At 36.8% G+C, this 27,322-nt stretch overlaps 1 protein-coding gene across 1 annotated transcript in view; it reads left to right on the forward strand.

Moving 5' to 3' along the window:
• LOC130895017 (fibrillin-2-like) overlaps positions 1-27,322 on the forward strand; it is a 56,443-nt gene that overhangs the window by 14,326 nt on the left and 14,795 nt on the right. Inside the window, exons 3-26 of the mRNA XM_057802108.1 lie at positions 3,697-3,779; positions 4,000-4,110; positions 6,414-6,518; positions 6,574-6,669; positions 6,752-6,946; positions 7,017-7,268; positions 7,336-7,503; positions 7,571-7,807; positions 7,865-8,107; positions 8,221-8,370; positions 8,439-8,852; positions 10,408-10,583; positions 11,084-11,309; positions 11,377-11,682; positions 11,745-12,086; positions 12,151-12,279; positions 12,415-12,666; positions 12,732-12,807; positions 13,168-13,334; positions 14,229-14,422; positions 23,317-23,450; positions 23,506-23,684; positions 26,757-27,005; positions 27,076-27,281. Of these exons, the coding sequence (XP_057658091.1) occupies positions 3,697-3,779; positions 4,000-4,110; positions 6,414-6,518; positions 6,574-6,669; positions 6,752-6,946; positions 7,017-7,268; positions 7,336-7,503; positions 7,571-7,807; positions 7,865-8,107; positions 8,221-8,370; positions 8,439-8,852; positions 10,408-10,583; positions 11,084-11,309; positions 11,377-11,682; positions 11,745-12,086; positions 12,151-12,279; positions 12,415-12,666; positions 12,732-12,807; positions 13,168-13,334; positions 14,229-14,422; positions 23,317-23,450; positions 23,506-23,684; positions 26,757-27,005; positions 27,076-27,281 (4,690 nt within the window). The remainder of the gene's footprint in view (positions 1-3,696; positions 3,780-3,999; positions 4,111-6,413; positions 6,519-6,573; positions 6,670-6,751; positions 6,947-7,016; positions 7,269-7,335; positions 7,504-7,570; positions 7,808-7,864; positions 8,108-8,220; positions 8,371-8,438; positions 8,853-10,407; positions 10,584-11,083; positions 11,310-11,376; positions 11,683-11,744; positions 12,087-12,150; positions 12,280-12,414; positions 12,667-12,731; positions 12,808-13,167; positions 13,335-14,228; positions 14,423-23,316; positions 23,451-23,505; positions 23,685-26,756; positions 27,006-27,075; positions 27,282-27,322) is intronic.

Raw genomic sequence — 27,322 nt, forward strand, 5'->3', positions numbered from 1 at the left:
TAGCAAGAGCCTTTAAAAAAGTGGGAAAACAACATCCAGATACCCCATAATGACTTTGTTTAGATAAAAAAACGGATCTGGATAATCCATAATGACTCTTTCATGACAGGATCCCTTACAAAGGTGGAAAAACAAAATCCAGATGCCCCATAATGACTTTTCTTTGACAAGAACCTTTGTAGAGGTAAACTAACGGCTCTGGTTAACCCATAATGTGACTCTTTTGTGACAAGAGTCTTTACAGAAGCGGAAAAACAAAATCCAAATGTCCCATAATGACTTTCATAATGAAATACCGGATCTAGATAACCAATAATGACTTTTTTAATAGCAAGAGCCTTTAAAAAAGTGGGAAAACAACATCCAGATACCCCATAATGACTTTGTTTAGATAAAAAAACGGATCTGGATAATCCATAATGACTCTTTCATGACAGGATCCCTTACAAAGGTGGAAAAACAAAATCCAGATGCCCCATAATGACTTTTCTTTGACAAGAACCTTTGTAGAGGTAAACTAACGGCTCTGGTTAACCCATAATGTGACTCTTTTGTGACAAGGGTCTTTACAGAAGCGGAAAAACAAAATCCAAATGCCCCATAATGACTTTTCTTTGACAAGAGCCTTTGTAGAGGTAAACTAACGGCTCTGGTTTTACCCATAATGTGACTTATTTGTGACAAGAGTCTTTACAGAAGCGGAAAAACAAAATCCAAATGTCCCATAATGACTTTCATAATGAAATACCGGATCTAGATAACCAATAATGACTTTTTTAATAGCAAGAGCCTTTAAAAAAGTGGGAAAACAACATCCAGATACCCCATAATGACTTTGTTTAGATAAAAAAACGGATCTGGATAATCCATAATGACTCTTTCATGACAGGATCCCTTACAAAGGTGGAAAAACAAAATCCAGATGCCCCATAATGACTTTTCTTTGACAAGAACCTTTGTAGAGGTAAACTAACGGCTCTGGTTAACCCATAATGTGACTCTTTTGTGACGAGGGTCTTTACAGAAGCGGGAAAACAAAATCCAAATGCCCCATAATGACTTTTCTTTGACAAGAACCTTTGTAGAGGTAAAATAACGGCTCTGGTTTTACCCATAATGTGACTTATTTGTGACAAGAGTCTTTACAGAAGCGGAAAAACAAAATCCAAATGCCCCATAATGACTTTTCTTTGACAAGAACCTTTGTAGAGGTAAACTAACGGCTCTGGTTAACCCATAATGTGACTCTTTTGTGACGAGGGTCTTTACAGAAGCGGAAAAACAAAATCCAAATGCCCCATAATGACTTTTCTTTGACAAGAGCCTTTGTAGAGGTAAAATAACGGCTCTGGTTAACCCATAATGTGACTTATTTGTGACAAGGGTCTTTACAGAAGCGGGAAAACAAAATCCAAATGCCCCATAATGACTTTTCTTTGACAAGAGCCTTTGTAGAGGTAAACTAACGGCTCTGGTTTTACCCATAATGTGACTTATTTGTGACAAGAGTCTTTACAGAAGCGGAAAAACAAAATCCAAATGCCCCATAATGACTTTTCTTTGACAAGAACCTTTGTAGAGGTAAACTAACGGCTCTGGTTAACCCATAATGTGACTTATTTGTGACAAGAGTCTTTACAGAAGCGGAAAAACAAAATCCAGATGCCCCATAATGACTTTTCTTTGACAAGAGCCTTTGTAGAGGTAAAATAACGGCTCTGGTTAACCCATAATGTGACTTATTTGTGACAAGAGTCTTTACAGAAGCGGAAAAACAAAATCCAGATGCCCCATAATGACTTTTCTTTGACAAGAGCCTTTGTAGAGGTAAACTAACGGCTCTGGTTTTACCCATAATGTGACTTATTTGTGACAAGAGTCTTTACAGAAGCGGGAAAACAAAATCCAAATGCCCCATAATGACTTTTCTTTGACAAGAGCCTTTGTAGAGGTAAACTAACGGCTCTGGTTAACCCATAATGTGACTCTTTTGTGACGAGGGTCTTTACAGAAGCGGAAAAACAAAATCCAAATGCCCCATAATGACTTTTCTTTGACAAGAGCCTTTGTAGAGGTAAACTAACGGCTCTGGTTTTACCCATAATGTGACTTATTTGTGACAAGAGTCTTTACAGAAGCGGAAAAACAAAATCCAAATGCCCCATAATGACTTTTCTTTGACAAGAACCTTTGTAGAGGTAAACTAACGGCTCTGGTTAACCCATAATGTGACTCTTTTGTGACGAGGGTCTTTACAGAAGCGGAAAAACAAAATCCAAATGTCCCATAATGACTTTTCTTTGACAAGAGCCTTTGTAGAGGTAAAATAACGGTTCTGATTAACCCATAATGACTTTTTTGTTACAAGTGCCTTTACAGAAGTGGAAAAACAATATCTAGATACCCCATAATGACTTTGTTTAGATAAAAAAACGTTCTGGTTAACCCATAATGACTTTATAATTGAATGAATTGAATTTTATGGACGGGGCGTCCTTGTGTAACCATTATCGTCGTTGGTATAGCACTATGTGAGTCGTTTAAGATATTTAAGTGATATTTGGTTAGAATTCAAAATGGACGACGAAAAAAATGTATCTTAAAATGGTTGTAAAATAATTATACTACTACAAAATTCAGCGTTCGCGTCTTTTTTTTTATAATTAAATATATATTAGTCGCATATAAATATCTCGAAACACTCAGGAAGCTCTTTCGAACTTTATTGTTTCAAATATTAAAAATCTTAATACAATAACAAGAAGAATCCGCCCGAGGGCGTTATACGTTTTATATATTATAATGAAGACGCGAACCTAATTGAATATAGCGACCAAATAGATATTATCAGCGACGCTACATTAATATTAGAATAGAGTATATAAATCTTTGGGTTTTTTTTTTTAGTTTGATTGTTTTCTCTTATTATCACAAGATTTATCGGTACTTGGAAACTTTTAACTACTCCCGTATATATTATGTTGTATGTAGAAAAAGTTAAACAAAAGCAGAATACACAGTTTCCTTAAAATAAACTACGAAACGAGGTCAAATTTTATCGACAACATTCGAAGATACTATTTTTTCTTTTCACATGTTGGATATACGTAAAACATTTATAATATGATAATTTGATGACCTTAGGAACTTCAATTGATCTTGAAATAGTAAAACAATATTTTTTATTTTAGAATTTCAACTATTCTAGTTGCAAATAAATGGAAGATAACCCCTTTTTTTATCTAAATAGACTGCAGTTTATTGATCCGTACGAAAATTTCAATAAAAAAACGAATTTTTGAAGTAAATAAACGCATAAAAACCTTCGAGGTTATGAGGAATTGATAGTTCCGGAATTACGTCATTAACTGTTCGGCCATCTTTGTCGTTCGAATACAATTTGCATTTTTAAATCCTTAATCTCAGGAAAATTCATTTAAAAAACGGTTGATTTTTGTTGTGTTGGACTACAGAGGTTTTCGGATTAAAAAACTCCCGTTGTAAAAACAAAAGTAACAATTAAAACTTAGTACACCCAGACAAAATGGCCGACTTGTCATATTTACGTGTTTTCGAATGGTTCATTCGAAAACAAACCGGAAATACAGACATAAAAATAAACAGTATGGAATGAAATAAACGACAATTCATAAATTTTGAAATCCTTTTGGTGATTTTGATATTTTTTTATTTCAGACCGAATGTATGTAGATCAAGAACAAGAACTTACTGTTGTCCCGGATGGCAAAAACACAATTTATTAGGTTTATGCATAATTCGTAAGTATTTCGATACTAATATACTAATAGTAATTTTACTTAAATATTTACGGGGCGCGTCGGCAACAGAGCCCGTTTTTAAGAATTACCGGTATGTTGCCGAAATTGGGTAAAGATACGACACTTTATTGAAGCGTGAAAATGTATCAGTTTATTTGAAAACGTATCTATTCGACGAGCCTCTGTGTATAGGGTGGAATAATTGTATTTTTTATTTTAGCAATTTGTTCGAGAAGTTGTGGGTACGGTCAATGTGTGTCGCCGAACGTGTGTTTGTGCGATGGTGGACAGAAATCTTCCACGTGCGGACCCGGAGCAAAACAAATACAAGGTTTGTACTACTATGAATTCCCAATTGATTGATGGATCTAGACTATTGTAGATTCGTCTAAAATGTAAAAAAACGATCTGAGAAGCTTCAAAATGTGCTTGAACGTTGTTTATTTGACGAAAATATACCAGATAGTTTTAAAAATAATCAAGATTTAGTTTGATACCTTAAAACTGGGATTAAATGTTTCAAATTGATTAGAAATGGATTTAGACTGTTGTAGATTCGTCTAAAAAGTACAAAAACGATCTAAGAAGCTTAAAAATGTGCTTGAACGTTGTTTATTTGACGAAAATATACCAGATAGGTCTAAAAATAATCAAGAAGTAGTTTGATACCTTAAAACTGGGTTTAAATGTTTCAAATTAATTGGAAATGAAACTAGACTGTTGTAGATTCGTCTAAAATGTATAAAAACGATCTAAGAAGTTCCAAATTCTGCTTAAACGTTGTTTATTTGATGGAAATATACCAGACAGTTTTAAAAATAAACAAGACTTAGTTTGATACCTTAAAAATGGGTTTAAATGTTTCAAATTAATTAGAAATGGATCTAGACTGTTGTAGATTCGTCTAAAATGTAAAAAAACGATCTGAGAAGCTTCAAAATGTGTTTAAGCGTTGTTTATTTGACGAAAATATACCAGATAGTTCTAAAAATAATCAAGAATTAGTTTGATACTTAAAACTGGGTTTAAATGTTTCAAATTAATTGGAAATGAATCTAGACTGTTGTAGATTCGTCTAAAAAGTACAAAAACGATCTGAGAAGCTTCAAAATGTGTTTAAACGTTGTTTATTTGACGAAAATATACCAGATAGTTTTAAAAATAATCAAGATTTAGTTTGATACCTTAAAACTGGGATTAAATGTTTCAAATTGATTAGAAATGGATTTAGACTGTTGTAGATTCGTCTAAAAAGTACAAAAACGATCTAAGAAGCTTAAAAATGTGCTTGAACGTTGTTTATTTGACAAAAATATACCAGATAGTTCTAAAAATAAACAAGACTTAGTTTGATACCTTAAAAATGGGTTTAAATGTTTCAAATTAATTAGAAATGGATCTAGACTGTTGTAGATTCGTCTAAAATGTAAAAAAACGATCTGAGAAGCTTCAAAATGTGTTTAAGCGTTGTTTATTTGACGAAAATATACCAGATAGTTCTAAAAATAATCAAGAATTAGTTTGATACTTAAAACTGGGTTTAAATGTTTCAAATTAATTGGAAATGAATCTAGACTGTTGTAGATTCGTCTAAAAAGTACAAAAACGATCTGAGAAGCTTCAAAATGTGTTTAAACGTTGTTTATTTGACGAAAATATACCAGATAGTTTTAAAAATAATCAAGATTTAGTTTGATACCTTAAAACTGGGTTTAAATGTTTCAAATTATTTGGAAATTAATCTAGACTGTTGTAGATTCGTCTAAAAAGTAAAAAAACGATCTGAGAAGCTTCAAAAAGTGTTTAAACGTTGTTTATTTGACGAAAATATACCAGATAGTTTTAAAAATAAACAAGACTTAGTTTGATACCTTAAAAATGGGTTTAAATGTTTCAAATTAATTAGAAATGGATCTAGACTGTTGTAGATTCGTCTAAAAAGTAAAAAAACGATCTGAGAAGCTTCAAAATGTGTTTAAACGTTGTTTATTTGACGAAAATATACCAGATAGTTTTAAAAATAATCAAGATTTAGTTTGATACCTTAAAACTGGGATTAAATGTTTCAAATTGATTAGAAATGGATTTAGACTGTTGTAGATTCGTCTAAAAAGTACAAAAACGATCTAAGAAGCTTAAAAATGTGCTTGAACGTTGTTTATTTGACGAAAATATACCAGATAGTTCTAAAAATAAACAAGACTTAGTTTGATACCTTAAAACTGGGTTTAAATGGTTCAAATTGATTAGAAATGGATTTAGACTGTTGTAGATTCGTCTAAAATGTAAAAAAACGATCTAAGAAGCTTCAAAATGTGCTTAAACGTTGTTTATTTCATTGAAATATACCAGATAGGTCTAAAAATAATCAAGATTTAGTTTGATACCTTAAAACTCGGTTTAAATGTTTCAAATTATTTGGAAATTAATCTAGACTGTTGTAGATTCGTCTAAAAAGTAAAAAAACGATCTGAGAAGCTTCAAAATGTGCTTGAACGTTGCTTATTTGACGAAAATATACCAGATAGTTCTAAAAATAATCAAGAATTAGTTAGTAAGCTTCAAACTAGACCGTTCTAGATTCTTCTAGAATTTTCATAATTTATAAAGCTTAGAGATGGAATTTATTTACAGGCGCCGATGGAAAATCATGTCGAGCTATTTGTATGAATGGCGGATCATGTGTAGATGGGAAATGCGTCTGTCCAATCGGATACAGCGGAGAATTCTGCACGGAACGTTAGTATTCCAAATCGAAGAGATATTAAATTTTGAATCTTTACCATTTTTTCAGCTATTTGTGAAGAAGCTTGTAAAAATGGAGGTAGATGTATAGGTCCAGACAGGTGCGCCTGTTTCTACGGGTTCTCCGGAAGCCACTGTGAGACAGGTAACTAAATTTTTATAGCCCGGAAATCAAATTTCAAAGAATCGAAATCTCGCGAACTAGGAGACTAATTTTATTTTTTCAGATTATAGAACCGGACCGTGTTATACGGGGTACCGCGGTAATCTATGCGTTAATCAATTAGAAGGGGTAGTGTGTACGAAAACGTTGTGCTGCGCAACCGTAGGTAAAGCCTGGGGTCATCCTTGTCAACATTGTCCTTCCAGATTAGATTGCGAAACGGGATTTTTGAAAAATATAAAAACAGACGAATGTGTCGGTTAGTATTAGACCACCCCCCCCCACCCCCGGTCGTTTCCCATTCCCTCCATTTATTAATCTTTCCGCAGATATCAACGAATGCGAGGCGATACCGCATCTATGTCAAGGTGGTACCTGCGTCAATTCCATAGGATCCTTCACGTGCGAATGTCCGCCAGGTCAAACGAGAAACCCAGCCACGAACAGCTGCGAAGATAAAAACGAATGCGAAGAAGATGAAGACGTTTGCCAAGACGGAAGATGTATCAACACCAACGGCGGTTACATATGTCTTTGCAACCCCGGTTTTATACAGAGCCAAGACAAAACCTTTTGTATCGGTAAGTCTTGTTTAAGTTACACCCGATGGTTTAAAAAAAAAAAAAATAAAATTCGTTTTCCCCCAAGACGGTCGACAAGGATTATGTTATACGCAACGGTCCGAGGAAGGGCGGTGCAGCAAGCAACTGCAGTTTCGTCTATCGAAGAAAGATTGTTGTTGCGGCGTTAATATGGGACAAGGATGGGCCATGTACAGCGGGGAAGAATGCACCCCGTGTCCGGAATACGGCGAAGGTAATGTCATATTCTAATAGCAACCAGATTGGGTCTCAAGCGCCGTTTTTTTTTTTTGCTTTAATAGACGAACATCGCCGATTATGCGAGGCGCCTTCGCACCCGATGCACACCCCCGTCGAAGGTAGTTTCGATATAACACCGGGAGTTATACCGGGCGTGAATCAAGTAGGACAAATCAGCGTCAACGAATGCATCTTGAGACCGGACATTTGCGGACAGGGAAAATGCGTCGATACGATTCGAGGATACGATTGTATATGCGATCTCGGATACAGGTTAAATAGAGATCAAATTTGCGAAGGTACGTCGATTAATTTGAAAAACCAATTATTATATATATATTTATAAATATTTTTAGATATCGATGAATGTAGAGAAGGAAAATGCATCAACGGACGTTGCACGAATCTTCCCGGTAGTTTTTCCTGTTTGTGTCCTCCGGGATTCGACGTTTCTCCCGACGGTACCATGTGCACCGATCACGACGAATGTACCGAAATCGGAATGTGCTCCAACGGGATATGCATCAATATGGACGGTAGTTTCAAGTGTCAATGTAAACCCGGATTCAAATTATCTCCGACCGGATACGCGTGTATAGGTAAATATACAAAGTTAACCTAAAAGTTGTATACAAGATGGACGCTTAAGATGTAAACGAAGATGGCGGCGGGTATTATTATTAAATCGCTAAGTTCGAGAGAATTGTTTCAGATATAGACGAATGCTACGAAAATCCGAGGATATGTCTAAACGGTAGATGTCAAAACACTCCCGGTTCCTACACCTGCGCCTGCCTACCGGGATTCGTCGAATCGAGCGATAATACTTTTTGTAGCGATTTAGATGAATGCGCTTCTACGGGTGAGATACGAATTGTTTCCACTCTAATATCTTAATAATGAAATATTCGTTTTTTGTTATGAATACAGGAATGTGCGATCACGGCAAATGTATCAATATGGAGGGTTCCTTTCGATGCGTTTGTAATTCGGGTTATCGGCTCGGACCAGACGGAAGACATTGCGTCGACATCGACGAATGTATCGACAATCCTTGTCAATTTGGCAATTGTTTCAATACGCCCGGTAGTTTTAGATGCGAGTGTCATTTAGGATTCAGTTTAGGTCCCGACGGACGATCCTGTTTAGATATACGGAGAGATCTCTGTTATCAAGAATACAGGGACGGACTCTGTTTCAATCCGTCGACGACGGCCGTCACCAAATCGAGTTGTTGTTGTTGTACCATTATATCCGGAAAACCGATGGGATGGGGTACCACTTGTCAACCGTGTCCGATGCCCGGTACGACGGATTTCGACTTGTTATGTCCCCACGGTCCAGGTATGTCAAATTCGAAAATATTTTATACGTTATATAATGGAAAAATCAGCGGGATCGAATCTTGTTTAAACAAACTTTTATTATAAACTGAACGGAGCTGGAAATCCAAAATTACTCGGGACAATGGAAATGTTGAGGAATCTGGCTTAGCTGGAACCACTCAGCCTTTGGAAATCCAAAAGGACTGAGGATAATGGTATTACTGATGAATCTGGTCTTGTTGGTACCACTCAGCTTTAGAAAATCGAAGAGGATCTAGGAAAATGGTATTACTGATGGATCTGGTCTAACTGGAGCCACTCAGCATCAGGAAATCGAAAAGAGCCCAGGATAATGGTATTACTGATGAATCTAACATAGCTGGAACCACTCAGCCTCTGGAAATCCAAAAGGATCTAGGATGATGGAATTATTGACGAATCTGGTCTAGTTGGAGCCACTCAGCCTCTGGAAATGTAAAATGACCCAGGAAAATGTAAATACTGATGAATCTGGCTTAGCTGGAACCACTCAGCCTCTGGAAATCCAAAAAGAGTCAGGACAATGGAATTTGTGATAAATTGGACTTTGTTGGTACCACGCAGCCTTAGAAAATCGAAGAGGATCTAGGAAAATGGAATTACTGATGGATCTAACAAAGCTGGAACCACTCAGCCTCTGGAAATCCAAAAGGATCTAGGATGATGGAATTATTGACGAATCTGGTCTAGTTGGAGCCACTCAGCCTCTGGAAATCCAAGAGGATCTAGGAAAATTGAATTACTGATGGATCTAACAAAGCTGGAACCACTCAGCCTCTGGAAATGTAAAATGACCCAGGAAAATGTAAATACTGATGAATCTGGCTTAGCTGGAACCACTCAGCCTCTGAAAATCCAAAAAGAGTCAGGAAAATGGTATTACTGATGAATCTGGTCTTGTTGGTACCGCTCAGTCTCTGGAAATCCAAAAGGAGTCAGTAAAATGGTATTACTGATGAATCTGGTCTTGTTGGTACCGCTCAGTCTCTGGAAATCCAAAAGGAGTCAGTAAAATGGTATTACTGATGAATCTGGTCTAGTTGGAGCCACTCAGCATCAGGAAATCCAAAAGGACCCAGGAAAATGAATTTATTGATGAATCTGGTCTAGTTGGAGCCTCTGGAACTCCAAAAGGAACCAGGAGAATAGAAGGAGTCACTCAATTTCTTACAGGACGTGAAGCGGCAATGAGAATCAAGTGCGGGACTAAAAACAAAGAGGTACGACTCCGGCTAAATGGTTGTATCCAGACAGGCGAGACAAACGGACAAAGGAAATTTGATTAACACAGGTAAAACATAAGTTATGGATTATTCGGAAGAGCCTTGTTCCAAAATAAGCAACTGGAAGATTCTTCGATTCCGATTAGCCTACATGAGAGCGTGACTAAGGCCATTATTCCTTTCATAGAAATACATAGCTCGATCTAGAAATTACTAGGATTCGAATCGGGTAAATTCGGTAAACGGAATTGGTTAATTTTTTGTTTTATTTTCGGTTGTCGGTGTTTCGAAAATAAATAATATAATTTTTAGGTTCTACTTTCGACGGTAACGATATTAACGAATGCGCTCAAAATCCAAATATTTGTCAGAACGGCGCCTGCGAAAATATGATAGGTAGCTACAGATGCATATGTAACCCCGGTTTTGAAGTGGACGAAAGCGGCAAAATTTGTACGGATATTAACGAATGCGAAGTCGAATCTTTGGTAAGTAAGAATTTCGGAGAATGTCCTCATTTAAGACATTTAAGGGTGTTCCGCGATTAGGTATTTATCCCCTATCCCCGCCACGAGGACGTCAATATCCAGCGTCTTCAGTGACGGTTTCTTCAACCCGAGCTCGGCGATTGAGAGCAGCAATCCCACAAACTAACCTCTCACAATACAGTGAGTTATATCGCTTTTTTTTCACTCGATTTTATCTAAGGCTTCAAACTTACAATCGGTTACTTCGATTTTGTTTTTTTGGCGCCAAAATTTGTTCTCAGTGAGGTTGTTTAGGCGTTGTTTTTCGACTCTGTACTTGAACGTGGGGGGATAGGGGGGTGGAAATAGTATCTCCATTTATGGACGATGGAAAATCGTCGGCAGTAACTTTCTAAATTTTCTCGGCGGTTGTTGTTGTATCGAATATTTCAACGCAAGTTTTTGTTTCGGCTTTTTGGAATCGTGTCCGTCCATTATGAATTATTAGATAAATTTCGAAGGTGTGCAGCGGCGGTCAATGTAGGAATACTCCGGGTAGTTTTCAATGCATCTGCCCCACCGGTACCCAAATGAATCCGAAGAACTACGTTTGCGAAGATATCGACGAATGTCGCGAATTGGGCCCCGAAGCTTGTTTCAACGGCGAATGCGTCAACACCCGCGGTTCGTATAAATGCGAATGCGATCCCGGATCAATTCTAGATAACACCGGAAGAATATGTATAGGTAATTATCGATTTTTCTATTTATTTATTTTAAACGTGCGTTTATGAGTTGTTGGATTAATTTTCAGATAACCGTAAAGGTTCCTGTTGGACGACTTTGAATCGAGGTCGTTGCGAAAACGATTTACCCCAATTGAGCAGACGTTCGGAATGTTGTTGTTCGGTGGGGGTGGCTTGGGGTTCGCCTTGCGAAAGATGCAATAAAAACGAATGCGATTGCGCTAAAGGTTACGCCAAAGCGGACGGTAAAACTTGCGTCGATATCAACGAATGCGATCTAAATCCGGATATATGCAGAGGTGGAGGTACTTGCGTCAATACCGATGGTAGTTTCACCTGTTCCTGTCCGCCAGGATTAACGTTGGACGAAACTAGTAACTCGATTATAATTTCGAATAATATAATTCGTAATATTAATCAATTAATTATTTTGCAGGAACTAAATGTTTGGATATTCGCGAGGAACAATGTTTTACTAAATACAAACACGGAAAATGTCTCGCCCAGGTGGAGGGTTACTTCCGTAAAAGTCTTTGTTGTTGTTCGTCGATAGGTAAAGCTTGGGGCGAGCGTTGCGAGCAATGTCCTCGACAAGGTACGGCCGCTTTTAACGAACTTTGTCCTAAAGGATTGGGATTTTTGGATAAAAAGGATATCAACGAATGTACGGATTTTCCCGGTATATGCCAAAACGGAAGGTGTAAAAATACCATCGGAGGATACAGTTGTCGATGTAATAAAGGATTCGATTATGACGATAACAGGATTAAATGTATAGGTCAGTTTATCGATACGATTTAAATCGGGCGAAATTGTTTTGTAATTATGGTTAATTTTCTCAGATATTGACGAATGTAATTTAACAACGGAAAACGTTTGCGGTAACGGGGTGTGTAAAAACGTTCCCGGCGATTTTATTTGCGAATGTAACGAAGGATACAGGACTATGGCGCCCATGCAAGTTTGTATGGGTAAGTTTGTCACTTTTTACAAAATTTAAACATTATTTTGATAATAATACGCTAATTAAACAAATAAATGCGATTATCCTCGTCAGGTCCATCGGGAGAATAATGTATTATTAAGGTCGTTTATTTATTTTGAAGATATCGACGAATGCGGCGAAAATCCCGGACTATGCAGAGGCGGTAGGTGTATAAACACCGAAGGATCTTATAAATGCGAATGTCCCGCTGGTCATGAATTATCTCAAGACAAACAATCCTGTAAGGACATCGACGAATGTTCCAGATCGAGCGGTATATGTTCCAACGGAGTTTGCGAAAATATGATGGGTACTTATCAGTGCATATGTAACGAGGGATATAGACAAACAGGTCAAAAATCCCATTGCGAAGGTAAAATAATTTTGAAATCGATTCACAAATTTGAGTTTCGTGAAATTTTTTTTGATCCGAATTAGATATTGATGAGTGCGAAGATGAACCTTGCGACGATATATGTGTCAACATTCCTGGAAGCTTTTCTTGTACTTGTGGGTGAGTAAAAACTATTTCATACATTAAAAAATAATTTTTCGAACTTTCAGACCTCGAACATCCAAAAAAAATTAATCTATTTAACATTAAATTATTCGCCAACATTTATTCGATTAATTACTGATAAACAATCGACAATTTATACATAACGGTTTTCTCGATAATTCGGATTCTAGAATATATACAAACAGGACCGGTTTTACGTTCCATGTCGCGGACGAGTTCGTTTGATAGCCATGTTTGTGGACAGAAAATAATCCGAAAGGACTAAATCTATCTAAAAATATGCGGGACGTAGATTTCTATAAATAGCGCCTTATAAAGGGGTCTAAATTATTGTTGTATTATAAATATTTACAGGAACGGTTATATATTGAATCCGGATGGAAAGTCTTGCGCGGATATCGACGAATGTAAGGAAAATTCTAGGATTTGCAACGGGGGGAGATGTACGAATACTATAGGCAGTTATATTTGTCATTGTACCGAAGGATTGCTTCCCGGACCCAGCGGAACTTCATGTATAGGTTAGTAATTAGTTTTCGTTTTCATCTTCCTGGTATCCATTTTGCTCTCCAACCAATTTCTATATAAGTGTATTAGGGAACTGATTAGTTTGTTAAAGTTGTATTTAATTAGGTTAGATTCAGGACAATTGACAGCTGATGTTTGACGGATGACACAATACGAAGTATTGGAGGGAATAAGGTGGACAATTGACAGCTGATGTTTGACGGATGACACGATACGAAGTATTGGAGGGAATAAGGTGGACAATTGACAGCTGATGTTTGACGGATGACACAATACAAAGTATTGAAGGGAATAAGATGGAAAGTTGACAGTTGTTTTGTGAAACAAGACAACAAGCAGACTATTACAGGGAATAAGGTGGTTGTTGTTTGAAAGATGACAAAAAAGGAATAATTGGAGTAAATAAAATGGAAATTTGACAACTATAGTTTGGAAAATGACAACAAGCAGACTATTGGAGGGAATAAGGTGGAAAACTGACAGTTACCTTTGGAAAGTTCAATGGAAAAATGTGGTTATTATAGTACAGAATCAAATCGATTAGTATGAGAACAAAAACTGCAGGGAGTTTTTTTATTTTCTGGTATTTGATGATTAGACTATACAGTGGGTATATTCTATCTCGTTTCCCAGGATTTTTGAACGTTTTTTTAGTGCATCCACATCTTTTTGTCGTCTTTGATCGTTGCTTGTTTAAACACTGCAAATCAGTTGATTCTTTGGTAGAAGATTGGTACTTTGCAAACTAAATCTTTACCACATATTCCTTAGACCTAAATTAATCGATTTAAGTAAATTTACCCCGTTTAGAATGGAGGAATATATGGTGGGGATGTTTAAATATCTTTTACGTAGACCTCGTATATTTTATTTGGCGTATTATATAGATATAGATGAGTGCAAGCAAAAACCGAACATTTGCGGAGCCGGTGATTGTATTAATACGTTGGGGTCGTTCCACTGTAGATGCGAAGAGGGTTATTCGGTGAAACCGGAAGGGGGACCTCAATGTACCGACGAGGACGAATGTTATTTGGGTACTTACAATTGCGATGAAAACGCCGATTGTATTAATAATCCGGTAAGTTAATTTAAAAGTGAAAAAATTGAGATTCCTAATAATTTTTATATCGATTTTGTAGAGTCATGAAGTCTCGAGGAAATCTTTCTATTTGTTGGTAAAGATTTTTGGTAAAAAAATTCAATTGGGTGCGTGGGAAGTGAATTTTTAGTAACAATCGACAACCCCCATGGCTTGATGGTATTTCCTGTTTCCTAAAAAATGATATCCAAGCTTCCTTCTTTAGGAATCCGCATTTCACTGGTTCCCAACGACTTTGATATCGATTTCATATGATCCTAAGGTCTTCGTTGGATATTTCTCCTTGTTTGTCAAGATTTTTGGTAAAAAAATTCAATTGGGGGTGTGAGAAGTGAATTTTTAGTAACAATCGACATCCCCCATGGCTTGATGGTACTTCCTGTTTCCTAAAAAATGATATCCAAGCTTCCTTCTTTAGGAATCCGCATTTCACTGGTTCCCAACGACTTTGATGTCGATTTCATATGATCCTAAAGTCTTCGTTGCATATTTCTCCTTGTTTGTCCAGATTTTTGGTAAAAAATTCCAATTGGGAGCGTGGGAAGTGAATTTTTAGTAACAATCGACATCCCCCATGGCTTGATGGTACTTCCTGTTTCCTAAAAAATGATATCCAAGCTTCCTTCTTTAGGAATCCGCATTTCACTGGTTCCAAACGACTTTGATATCGATTTCATATGATCCTAAGGTCTTCGTTGCATATTTCTCCTTGTTTGTCCAGATTTTTGGTAAAAAATTTCAATTGGGAGCGTGGGAAGTGAATTTTTAGTAACAATCGACATCCCCCATGGCTTGATGGTACTTCCTGTTTCCTAAAAAATGATATCCAAGCTTCCTTCTTTAGGAATCCGCATTTTACTGGTTCCCAACGACTTTAATATCGATTTCATACGATCCTAAGGTCTTCGTTGGATATTTCTCCTTGTTTGTCAAGATTTTTGGTAAAAAAATTCAATTGGGGGTGTGAGAAGTGAATTTTTAGTAACAATCGACATCCCCCATGGCTTGATGGTACTTCCTGTTTCCTAAAAAATGATATCCAAGCTTCCTTCTTTAGGAATCCGCATTTCACTGGTTCCAAACGACTTTGATATCGATTTCATATGATCCTAAGGTCTTCGTTGCATATTTCTCCTTGTTTATCCAGATTTTTGGTAAAAAAATTCAATTGGGAGCGTGGGAAGTGAATTTTTAGTAACAATCGACATCCCCCATGGCTTGATGGTACTTCCTGTTTCCTAAAAAATGATATCCAAGCTTCCTTCTTTAGGAATCCGCATTTCACTGGTTCCAAACGACTTTGATATCGATTTCATATGATCCTAAGGTCTTCGTTGGATATTTCTCCTTGTTTGTCAAGATTTTTGGTAAAAAAATTCAATTGGGAGCGTGGGAAGTGAATTTTTAGTAACAATCGACATCCCCCATGGCTTGATGGTACTTCCTGTTTCCTAAAAAATGTTATCCAAGCTTCCTTCTTTAGAAATCCGCATTTCACTGGTTCCAAACGACTTTGATATCGATTTCATATGATCCTAAGGTCTTCGTTGCATATTTCTCCTTGTTTATCCAGATTTTTGGTAAAAAAATTCAATTGGGAGCGTGGGAAGTGAATTTTTAGTAACAATCGACATCCCCCATGGCTTGATGGTACTTCCTGTTTCCTAAAAAATGATATCCAAGCTTCCTTCTTTAGGAATCCGCATTTCACTGGTTCCAAACGACTTTGATATCGATTTCATATGATCCTAAGGTCTTCGTTGGATATTTCTCCTTGTTTGTCAAGATTTTTGGTAAAAAAATTCAATTGGGAGCGTGGGAAGTGAATTTTTAGTAACAATCGACATCCCCCATGGCTTGATGGTACTTCCTGTTTCCTAAAAAATGTTATCCAAGCTTCCTTCTTTCGGAATCCGCATTTCACTGGTTCCAAACGACTTTGATATCGATTTCATATGATCCTAAGGTCTTCGTTGCATATTTCTCCTTGTTTATCCAGATTTTTGGTAAAAAAATTCAATTGGGAGCGTGGGAAGTGAATTTTTAGTAACAATCGACATCCCCCATGGCTTGATGGTACTTCCTGTTTCCTAAAAAATGTTATCCAAGCTTCCTTCTTTAGAAATCCGCATTTCACTGGTTCCAAACGACTTTGATATCGATTTCATATGATCCTAAGGTCTTCGTTGGATATTTCTCCTTGTTTGTCAAGATTTTTGGTAAAAAAATTCAATTGGGAGCGTGGGAAGTGAATTTTTAGTAACAATCGACATCCCCCATGGCTTGATGGTACTTCCTGTTTCCTAAAAAATGTTATCCAAGCTTCCTTCTTTAGGAATCCGCATTTCACTGGTTCCAAACGACTTTGATATCGATTTCATATGATCCTAAGGTCTTCGTTGCATATTTCTCCTTGTTTATCCAGATTTTTGGTAAAAAAATTCAATTGGGAGCGTGGGAAGTGAATTTTTAGTAACAATCGACATCCCCCATGGCTTGATGGTACTTCCTGTTTCCTAAAAAATGATATCCAAGCTTCCTTCTTTAGGAATCCGCATTTCACTGGTTCCAAACGACTTTGATATCGATTTCATATGATCCTAAGGTCTTCGTTGGATATTTCTCCTTGTTTGTCAAGATTTTTGGTAAAAAAATTCAATTGGGAGCGTGGGAAGTGAATTTTTAGTAACAATCGACATCCCCCATGGCTTGATGGTACTTCCTGTTTCCTAAAAAATGATATCCAAGCTTCCTTCTTTAGGAATCCGCATTTCACTGGTTCCAAACGACTTTGATATCGATTTCATATGATCCTAAGGTCTTCGTTGGATATTTCTCCTTGTTTGTCAAGATTTTTGGTAAAAAAATTCAATTGGGAGCGTGGGAAGTGAATTTTTAGTAACAATCGACATCCCCCATGGCTTGATGGTACTTCCTGTTTCCTAAAAAATGTTATCCAAGCTTCCTTCTTTAGGAATCCGCATTTCACTGGTTCCAAACGACTTTGATATCGATTTCATATGATCCTAAGGTCTTCGTTGCATATTTCTCCTTGTTTATCCAGATTTTTGGTAAAAAAATTCAATTGGGAGCGTGGGAAGTGAATTTTTAGTAACAATCGACATCCCCCATGGCTTGATGGTACTTCCTGTTTCCTAAAAAATGATATCCAAGCTTCCTTCTTTAGGAATCCGCATTTCACTGGTTCCAAACGACTTTGATATCGATTTCATATGATCCTAAGGTCTTCGTTGGATATTTCTCCTTGTTTGTCAAGATTTTTGGTAAAAAAATTCAATTGGGAGCGTGGGAAGTGAATTTTTAGTAACAATCGACATCCCCCATGGCTTGATGGTACTTCCTGTTTCCTAAAAAATGTTATCCAAGCTTCCTTCTTTAGGAATCCGCATTTCACTGGTTCCAAACGACTTTGATATCGATTTCATATGATCCTAAGGTCTTCGTTGCATATTTCTCCTTGTTTATCCAGATTTTTGGTAAAAAAATTCAATTGGGAGCGTGGGAAGTGAATTTTTAGTAACAATCGACATCCCCCATGGCTTGATGGTACTTCCTGTTTCCTAAAAAATGTTATCCAAGCTTCCTTCTTTAGAAATCCGCATTTCACTGGTTCCAAACGACTTTGATATCGATTTCATATGATCCTAAGGTCTTCGTTGCATATTTCTCCTTGTTTATCCAGATTTTTGGTAAAAAATTTCAATTGGGAGCGTGGGAAGTGAATTTTTAGTAACAATCGACATCCCCCATGGCTTGATGGTACTTCCTGTTTCCTAAAAAATGATATCCAAGCTTCCTTCTTTAGGAATCCGCATTTCACTGGTTCCCAACGACTTTGATATCGATTTCATATGATCCTAAGGTCTTCGTTGGATATTTCTCCTTGTTTGTCAAGATTTTTGGTGAAAAAATTCAATTGGGGGTGTGAGAAGTGAATTTTTAGTAACAATCGACATCCCCCATGGCTTGATGGTACTTCCTGTTTCCTAAAAAATGATATCCAAGCTTCCTTCTTTAGGAATCCGCATTTCACTGGTTCCCAACGACTTTGATATCGATTTCATATGATCCTAAAGTCTTCGTTGCATATTTCTCCTTGTTTGTCCAGATTTTTGGTAAAAAATTCCAATTGGGAGCGTGGGAAGTGAATTTTTAGTAACAATCGACATCCCCCATGGCTTGATGGTACTTCCTGTTTCCTAAAAAATGATATCCAAGCTTCCTTCTTTAGGAATCCGCATTTCACTGGTTCCAAACGACTTTGATATCGATTTCATATGATCCTAAGGTCTTCGTTGCATATTTCTCCTTGTTTGTCCAGATTTTTGGTAAAAAATTTCAATTGGGAGCGTGGGAAGTGAATTTTTAATAACAATCGACATCCCCCATGGCTTGATGGTACTTCCTGTTTCCTAAAAAATGATATCCAAGCTTCCTTCTTTAGGAATCCGCATTTTACTGGTTCCCAACGACTTTAATATCGATTTCATACGATCCTAAGGTCTTCGTTGGATATTTCTCCTTGTTTGTCAAGATTTTTGGTAAAAAAATTCAATTGGGGGTGTGAGAAGTGAATTTTTAGTAACAATCGACATCCCCCATGGCTTGATGGTACTTCCTGTTTCCTAAAAAATGTTATCCAAGCTTCCTTCTTTAGAAATCCGCATTTCACTGGTTCCAAACGACTTTGATATCGATTTCATATGATCCTAAGGTCTTCGTTGCATATTTCTCCTTGTTTATCCAGATTTTTGGTAAAAAAATTCAATTGGGAGCGTGGGAAGTGAATTTTTAGTAACAATCGACATCCCCCATGGCTTGATGGTACTTCCTGTTTCCTAAAAAATGATATCCAAGCTTCCTTCTTTAGGAATCCGCATTTCACTGGTTCCAAACGACTTTGATATCGATTTCATATGATCCTAAGGTCTTCGTTGGATATTTCTCCTTGTTTGTCAAGATTTTTGGTAAAAAAATTCAATTGGGAGCGTGGGAAGTGAATTTTTAGTAACAATCGACATCCCCCATGGCTTGATGGTACTTCCTGTTTCCTAAAAAATGTTATCCAAGCTTCCTTCTTTAGGAATCCGCATTTCACTGGTTCCAAACGACTTTGATATCGATTTCATATGATCCTAAGGTCTTCGTTGCATATTTCTCCTTGTTTATCCAGATTTTTGGTAAAAAAATTCAATTGGGAGCGTGGGAAGTGAATTTTTAGTAACAATCGACATCCCCCATGGCTTGATGGTACTTCCTGTTTCCTAAAAAATGTTATCCAAGCTTCCTTCTTTAGAAATCCGCATTTCACTGGTTCCAAACGACTTTGATATCGATTTCATATGATCCTAAGGTCTTCGTTGCATATTTCTCCTTGTTTATCCAGATTTTTGGTAAAAAATTTCAATTGGGAGCGTGGGAAGTGAATTTTTAGTAACAATCGACATCCCCCATGGCTTGATGGTACTTCCTGTTTCCTAAAAAATGATATCCAAGCTTCCTTCTTTAGGAATCCGCATTTCACTGGTTCCAAACGACTTTGATATCGATTTCATATGATCCTAAGGTCTTCGTTGCATATTTCTCCTTGTTTGTCCAGATTTTTGGTAAAAAATTTCAATTGGGAGCGTGGGAAGTGAATTTTTAGTAACAATCGACATCCCCCATGGCTTGATGGTACTTCCTGTTTCCTAAAAAATGATATCCAAGCTTCCTTCTTTAGGAATCCGCATTTTACTGGTTCCCAACGACTTTAATATCGATTTCATACGATCCTAAGGTCTTCGTTGGATATTTCTCCTTGTTTGTCAAGATTTTTGGTAAAAAAATTCAATTGGGGGTGTGAGAAGTGAATTTTTAGTAACAATCGACATCCCCCATGGCTTGATGGTACTTCCTGTTTCCTAAAAAATGTTATCCAAGCTTCCTTCTTTAGAAATCCGCATTTCACTGGTTCCAAACGACTTTGATATCGATTTCATATGATCCTAAGGTCTTCGTTGCATATTTCTCCTTGTTTATCCAGATTTTTGGTAAAAAAATTCAATTGGGAGCGTGGGAAGTGAATTTTTAGTAACAATCGACATCCCCCATGGCTTGATGGTACTTCCTGTTTCCTAAAAAATGATATCCAAGCTTCCTTCTTTAGGAATCCGCATTTCACTGGTTCCAAACGACTTTGATATCGATTTCATATGATCCTAAGGTCTTCGTTGCATATTTCTCCTTGTTTATCCAGATTTTTGGTAAAAAAATTCAATTGGGAGCGTGGGAAGTGAATTTTTAGTAACAATCGACATCCCCCATGGCTTGATGGTACTTCCTGTTTCCTAAAAAATGTTATCCAAGCTTCCTTCTTTAGGAATCCGCATTTCACTGGTTCCCAACGACTTTGATATCGATTTCATATGATCCTAAGGTCTTCGTTGCATATTTCTCCTTGTTTATCCAGATTTTTGGTAAAAAAATTCAATTGGGAGCGTGGGAAGTGAATTTTTAGTAACAATCGACATCCCCCATGGCTTGATGGTACTTCCTGTTTCCTAAAAACGTTTTCCAGGCTTCCTTCTTTTGGGTATCCGCATTTCACTGGTTCCCAACGACTTTGATATCGATTTCATACGATCCTAAGGTCTTCGTTGGATATTTCTCCTTGTTTGTCAAGATTTTTGGTAAAAAAATTCAATTGGGGGTATGAGAAGTGAATTTTTAGTAACAATCGACATCCCCCATGGCTTGATGGTACTTCCTGTTTCCTAAAAACGTTTTCCAGGCTTCCTTCTTTTGGGTATCCGCATTTCACTGGTTCCCAACGACTTTGATATCGATTTCATACGATCCTAAGGTCTTCGTTGGATATTTCTCCTTGTTTGTCAAGATTTTTGGTAAAAAAATTCAATTGGGGGTATGAGAAGTGAATTTTTAGTAACAATCGACATCCCCCATGGCTTGATGGTACTTCCTGTTTCCTAAAAACGTTTTCCAGGCTTCCTTCTTTTGGGTATCCGCATTTCACTGGTTCCAAACGACTTTGATATCGATTTCATATGATCCTAAGGTCTTCGTTGGATATTTCTTCTTGTTTGACAAGATTTTTGGTAAAAAATTTCAATTGGGAGCGTGGGAAGTGAATTTTTAGTAACAATCGACATCCCCCATGGCTTGATGGTACTTCCTGTTTCCTAAAAAATGATATCCAAGCTTCCTTCTTTAGGAATCCGCATTTCACTGGTTCCAAACGACTTTGATATCGATTTCATATGATCCTAAGGTCTTCGTTGCATATTTCTCCTTGTTTATCCAGATTTTTGGTAAAAAAATTCAATTGGGAGCGTGGGAAGTGAATTTTTAGTAACAATCGACATCCCCCATGGCTTGATGGTACTTCCTGTTTCCTAAAAAATGATATCCAAGCTTCCTTCTTTAGGAATCCGCATTTCACTGGTTCCCAACGACTTTGATATCGATTTCATATGATCCTAAGGTCTTCGTTGCATATTTCTCCTTGTTTATCCAGATTTTTGGTAAAAAAATTCAATTGGGAGCGTGGGAAGTGAATTTTTAGTAACAATCGACATCCCCCATGGCTTGATGGTACTTCCTGTTTCCTAAAAAATGTTATCCAAGCTTCCTTCTTTAGGAATCCGCATTTCACTGGTTCCAAACGACTTTGATATCGATTTCATATGATCCTAAGGTCTTCGTTGGATATTTCACCTTGTTTGTCAAGATTTTTGGTAAAAAAATTCAATTGGGAGCGTGGGAAGTGAATTTTTAGTAACAATCGACATCCCCCATGGCTTGATGGTACTTCCTGTTTCCTAAAAAATGATATCCAAGCTTCCTTCTTTAGGAATCCGCATTTCACTGGTTCCCAACGACTTTGATATCGATTTCATATGATCCTAAGGTCTTCGTTGCATATTTCTCCTTGTTTATCCAGATTTTTGGTAAAAAAATTCAATTGGGAGCGTGGGAAGTGAATTTTTAGTAACAATCGACATCCCCCATGGCTTGATGGTACTTCCTGTTTCCTAAAAACGTTTTCCAGGCTTCCTTCTTTTGGGTATCCGCATTTCACTGGTTCCCAACGACTTTGATATCGATTTCATACGATCCTAAGGTCTTCGTTGGATATTTCTCCTTGTTTGTCAAGATTTTTGGTAAAAAAATTCAATTGGGGGTATGAGAAGTGAATTTTTAGTAACAATCGACATCCCCCATGGCTTGATGGTACTTCCTGTTTCCTAAAAACGTTTTCCAGGCTTCCTTCTTTTGGGTATCCGCATTTCACTGGTTCCCAACGACTTTGATATCGATTTCATACGATCCTAAGGTCTTCGTTGGATATTTCTCCTTGTTTGTCAAGATTTTTGGTAAAAAAATTCAATTGGGGGTATGAGAAGTGAATTTTTAGTAACAATCGACATCCCCCATGGCTTGATGGTACTTCCTGTTTCCTAAAAACGTTTTCCAGGCTTCCTTCTTTTGGGTATCCGCATTTCACTGGTTCCCAACGACTTTGATATCGATTTCATACGATCCTAAGGTCTTCGTTGGATATTTCTCCTTGTTTGTCAAGATTTTTGGTAAAAAAATTCAATTGGGGGTATGAGAAGTGAATTTTTAGTAACAATCGACATCCCCCATGGCTTGATGGTACTTCCTGTTTCCTAAAAACGTTTTCCAGGCTTCCTTCTTTTGGGATTCGCATTTAACTGATCCCAATCGATTTTCTAGAGTCCTAGTGTGCGTAATATGACTTGCATCCAATAGTTGTGGTACTTAAACGGTTTGGTTTGAAACTAAATTACTATTTTCAACGATAATTAAGCCAATTTTTGATTTCATAGGGATCTTATCAATGTCGTTGTCAGGATGGTTTCACAGGAAACGGTTTACATTGTCGAGACATCAACGAATGTTTAACCAACAACGGAGGTTGTGATCAAAACGCCCAGTGTATCAACAACGACGGATCTTTCAGGTGAAAACCGCGTATAAATTTTGTAAAAAATGCGTAATAACGAATTATTTGACAGGTGCGAATGCGACGCGGGCTTCAAGGGCGACGGTTATACATGCACCGATATAGACGAATGTTCCAACGATCCAAGTCTCTGCGAAAACGGCCAATGCCTCAATTATCCCGGTTCCTTCAGGTGCGAATGCGAAATGGGTTTTTCGCATCCCCAAGAATCCAACGAACAATCGTGTGTCGGTCAGTAGAAATTCAATTATGGGAAACAAAAAAAAAAAAAGACTAACGAACGCTTTTTAGTGGCTAATTTAACATAATTTTATATGGAGACTGATGATTTTTATTAATTGTAATAAATAACTCATTTTATACACGAATATTGGAAAAGAAAAAAGAAAATCGATTCCTGGTCCTTCTTCTTCCGCCATATTTATCTGATCTAATTCCTTCCAATTACTTTATGTTTCTAAACTTTGTGGAATTGGAGAATTTGGACCATCCTCGTATACATCTTATTAAATGGGAAAATCGTTCCAAACAGGCACTCCGCAGAGGAGCGACTCCTATATCAGTGCCAACTCCAACGAATTTCCCTTATCCCACCAAAAAATTTTCCAACCAATCTCTTTTAAGATTTTTATGGATGTCCAGAAAGCTTTCCATCGGATTCGGCACCCAGAACCAGTTAGGAAATCGCCAGAGAACCTTTTCAACATTTGTTTTTCTATTTTCCTTGATGCTGTGTATCTTCCAACGTTCCTCGACCTCTAAGCTAGCGAATTTTTCACGAATCCTGATTCTCATCATTAATTAACGTCTTTGAACGGTTCATTGAGGACGAAACATCACCAATCTTCACATAAACTATTTTTATGGATGTCCAGAAAGCTTTCGACCGGATTCGACACCCAGGACTTGTTAGGAAATCGCCAGAGAACCTTTTCAACATTTGTTTTTCTATTTTCCTTGATGCTGTGTATCTTCCAACGTTCCTCGACCTCTAAGCTAGCGAATTTTCCACGAATCCTGATTCTCATCATTAATTAACGTCTTTGAACGGTTCATTGAGGACGAAACATCACCAATCTTCACATAAACTATTTTTATGGATGTCCAGAAAGCTTTCGACCGGATTCGGCACCCAGGACTTGTTGTTTGTTGCCGATATTTTTTATGAGGATTCGTTATCCATTTTTTTTTCGCCTATATTCGTGATTATATAATTTGTAAATAAAACTAACTTTTATTTTGAATCTTTTTTTATCCGAAAATATTGATCCTGAAGGACGTGTTGTGTATATATATGTATCACGCTTTTGAGGCAGCTTTTAATCACGTGTTTAATTAAATCATGTCGCTGATGGAGGGGATGCAGAGCTTACAGGACAAAATGGAGATTTTTTGTGGGAGTGAAATCGGAGAAAGGATGGTGCCGCGACTAATAAACAGAAAACTAAAACTAACTATTAATACACTAACTCATCATACAAGTAGGTACATTCTGCTTTTTTTTTTATTTAAACTAATATTTATTAATAATTTGTTTATTATTAATGATCATTACCAACAAAACAAACCAAATCGACTCAGAGGTTAGGAAGTGACTACTGTTACTTTAACGTGTACGCTAAATGTTCTTCTTCAAGTGGTATTTTACCAGATAAGCGTACAAGTTGCTTTTTGAAGATAAAGGCTTCAGTTTTAGTTGCTGATCTTTTATTGATTTTCTTTTTGAAAATAAAGGCTTCAATTTTCGTTGCTAATATTCAATCGACTTTATTTCTGAAGATAAAGGCTTTAGTTTATCGTTGCTAATATTCAATCGAGTTTCTTTTTGAAGATAAAGGCTTTAATTTTCGTTGCTAATATTCAATCGAGTTTATTTTTGAAGATAAAGGCTTCACTTTTCGTTGTTTATACTCAATCGCTTTTCTTTTTGAAGATAAAGGCTTCACTTTTCGTTGCTAATATTCAATCGAGTTTCTTTTTGAAGATAAAGGCTTTAATTTTCGTTGCTAATATTCAATCGAGTTTATTTTTGAAGATAAAGGCTTCACTTTTCGTTGTTTATACTCAATCGCTTTTCTTTTTGAAGATAAAGGCTTCACTTTTCGTTGTTTATATTCAATCGCTTTTCTTTTTGAAGATAAAGGCTTCACTTTTCGTTGTTTATACTCGATCGCTTTTCTTTTTGAAGATAAAGGCTTCACTTTTCGTTGTTTATATTCAATCGCTTTTCTTTTTGAAGATAAAGGCTTCACTTTTCGTTGTTTATACTCGATCGCTTTTCTTTTTGAAGATAAAGGCTTCACTTTTCGTTGTTTATATTCAATCGCTTTTCTTTTTGAAGATAAAGGCTTCACTTTTCGTTGTTTATACTCGATCGCTTTTCTTTTTGAAGATAAAGGCTTCACTTTTCGTTGTTTATATTCAATCGCTTTTCTTTTTGAAGATAAAGGCTTCACTTTTCGTTGTTTATACTCGATCGCTTTTCTTTTTGAAGATAAAGGCTTCACTTTTCGTTGTTTATATTCAATCGCTTTTCTTTTTGAAGATAAAGGCTTCACTTTTCGTTGTTTATACTCAATCGCTTTTCTTTTTGAAGATAAAGGCTTCACTTTTCGTTGTTTATACTCGATCGCTTTTCTTTTTGAAGATAAAGGCTTCACTTTTCGTTGTTTATATTCAATCGCTTTTCTTTTTGAAGATAAAGGCTTCACTTTTCGTTGTTTATACTCAATCGCTTTTCTTTTTGAAGATAAAGGCTTCACTTTTCGTTGTTTATATTCAATCGCTTTTCTTTTTGAAGATAAAGGCTTCACTTTTCGTTGTTTATACTCGATCGCTTTTCTTTTTGAAGATAAAGGCTTCACTTTTCGTTGTTTATACTCAATCGCTTTTCTTTTTGAAGATAAAGGCTTCACTTTTCGTTGTTTATATTCAATCGCTTTTCTTTTTGAAGATAAAGGCTTTAATTTTCGTAGCTGATCTTTAATCGAGTTTTTTTCCGATGAAATGTGCCTTGAATCCTACGAAACTATTCCGACGACGTTACCCACAACCGTTTAAATGTCTTCTATGGTTCATGCATGTAAAAAGAAAGAAAAATTCACAGTGATTCAAATCGGAAGAATATGGGGGTCGATGAAAATCTATTTATCGATTCTGATGAAAAGAAAAACTTGACGCTTCAAACCTTTCGAGTTTTGCGTGACGTAACGCCACGTTGCCAATGTCACATTACCCACTCACATATACATCGTGAATTGTGGAATTATTTCGAAATATATTAATAATCGATGTAATTTTTAGATATCAATGAATGCGACATGTTCAATAATTTATGCGTATACGGAAAATGCGAAAATACTTTCGGATTTTTCCGATGCGAATGCAACGACGGCTATAAACTCGACAGTTCCGGCGGAAATTGTACGGATATCGACGAATGCGAAAGTCCCCAATCGTGTTTATACGGCGATTGTACCAACACCGAGGGTAGCTTCAAATGCGTCTGTCCCCCGCACCACGATCTCATCTCCGAAGGAAACGCTTGCATCGGTAAGAAAATTGGAAAACATCGATCTTTACTAGTTTAATCCGGATTCTATTTTTGTTTTTCTTTTTTTAGATAGGAGAACGTCGAGATGTTTCTTAAAAGTCGACGGACCCGGAAGATGTTCATCCCCTACGTCGGATTACATAACGAAATCGGCTTGTTGTTGTTCTGTAGGTCAAGGATGGGGGCCGAATTGCGATTTATGTCCTCATCCGGATAGCCAGGAATATCAGCAACTGTGTCCCGGAGGAATGGGATACAAACCGAACGATATAACGGTAAGTAAAATATATTTGATCGAAATTTTCTCTTCGAAATT

This window comes from Diorhabda carinulata, chromosome 6, assembly GCF_026250575.1.
Source record: "Diorhabda carinulata isolate Delta chromosome 6, icDioCari1.1, whole genome shotgun sequence".
Lineage (NCBI taxonomy): Eukaryota > Metazoa > Arthropoda > Insecta > Coleoptera > Chrysomelidae > Diorhabda > Diorhabda carinulata.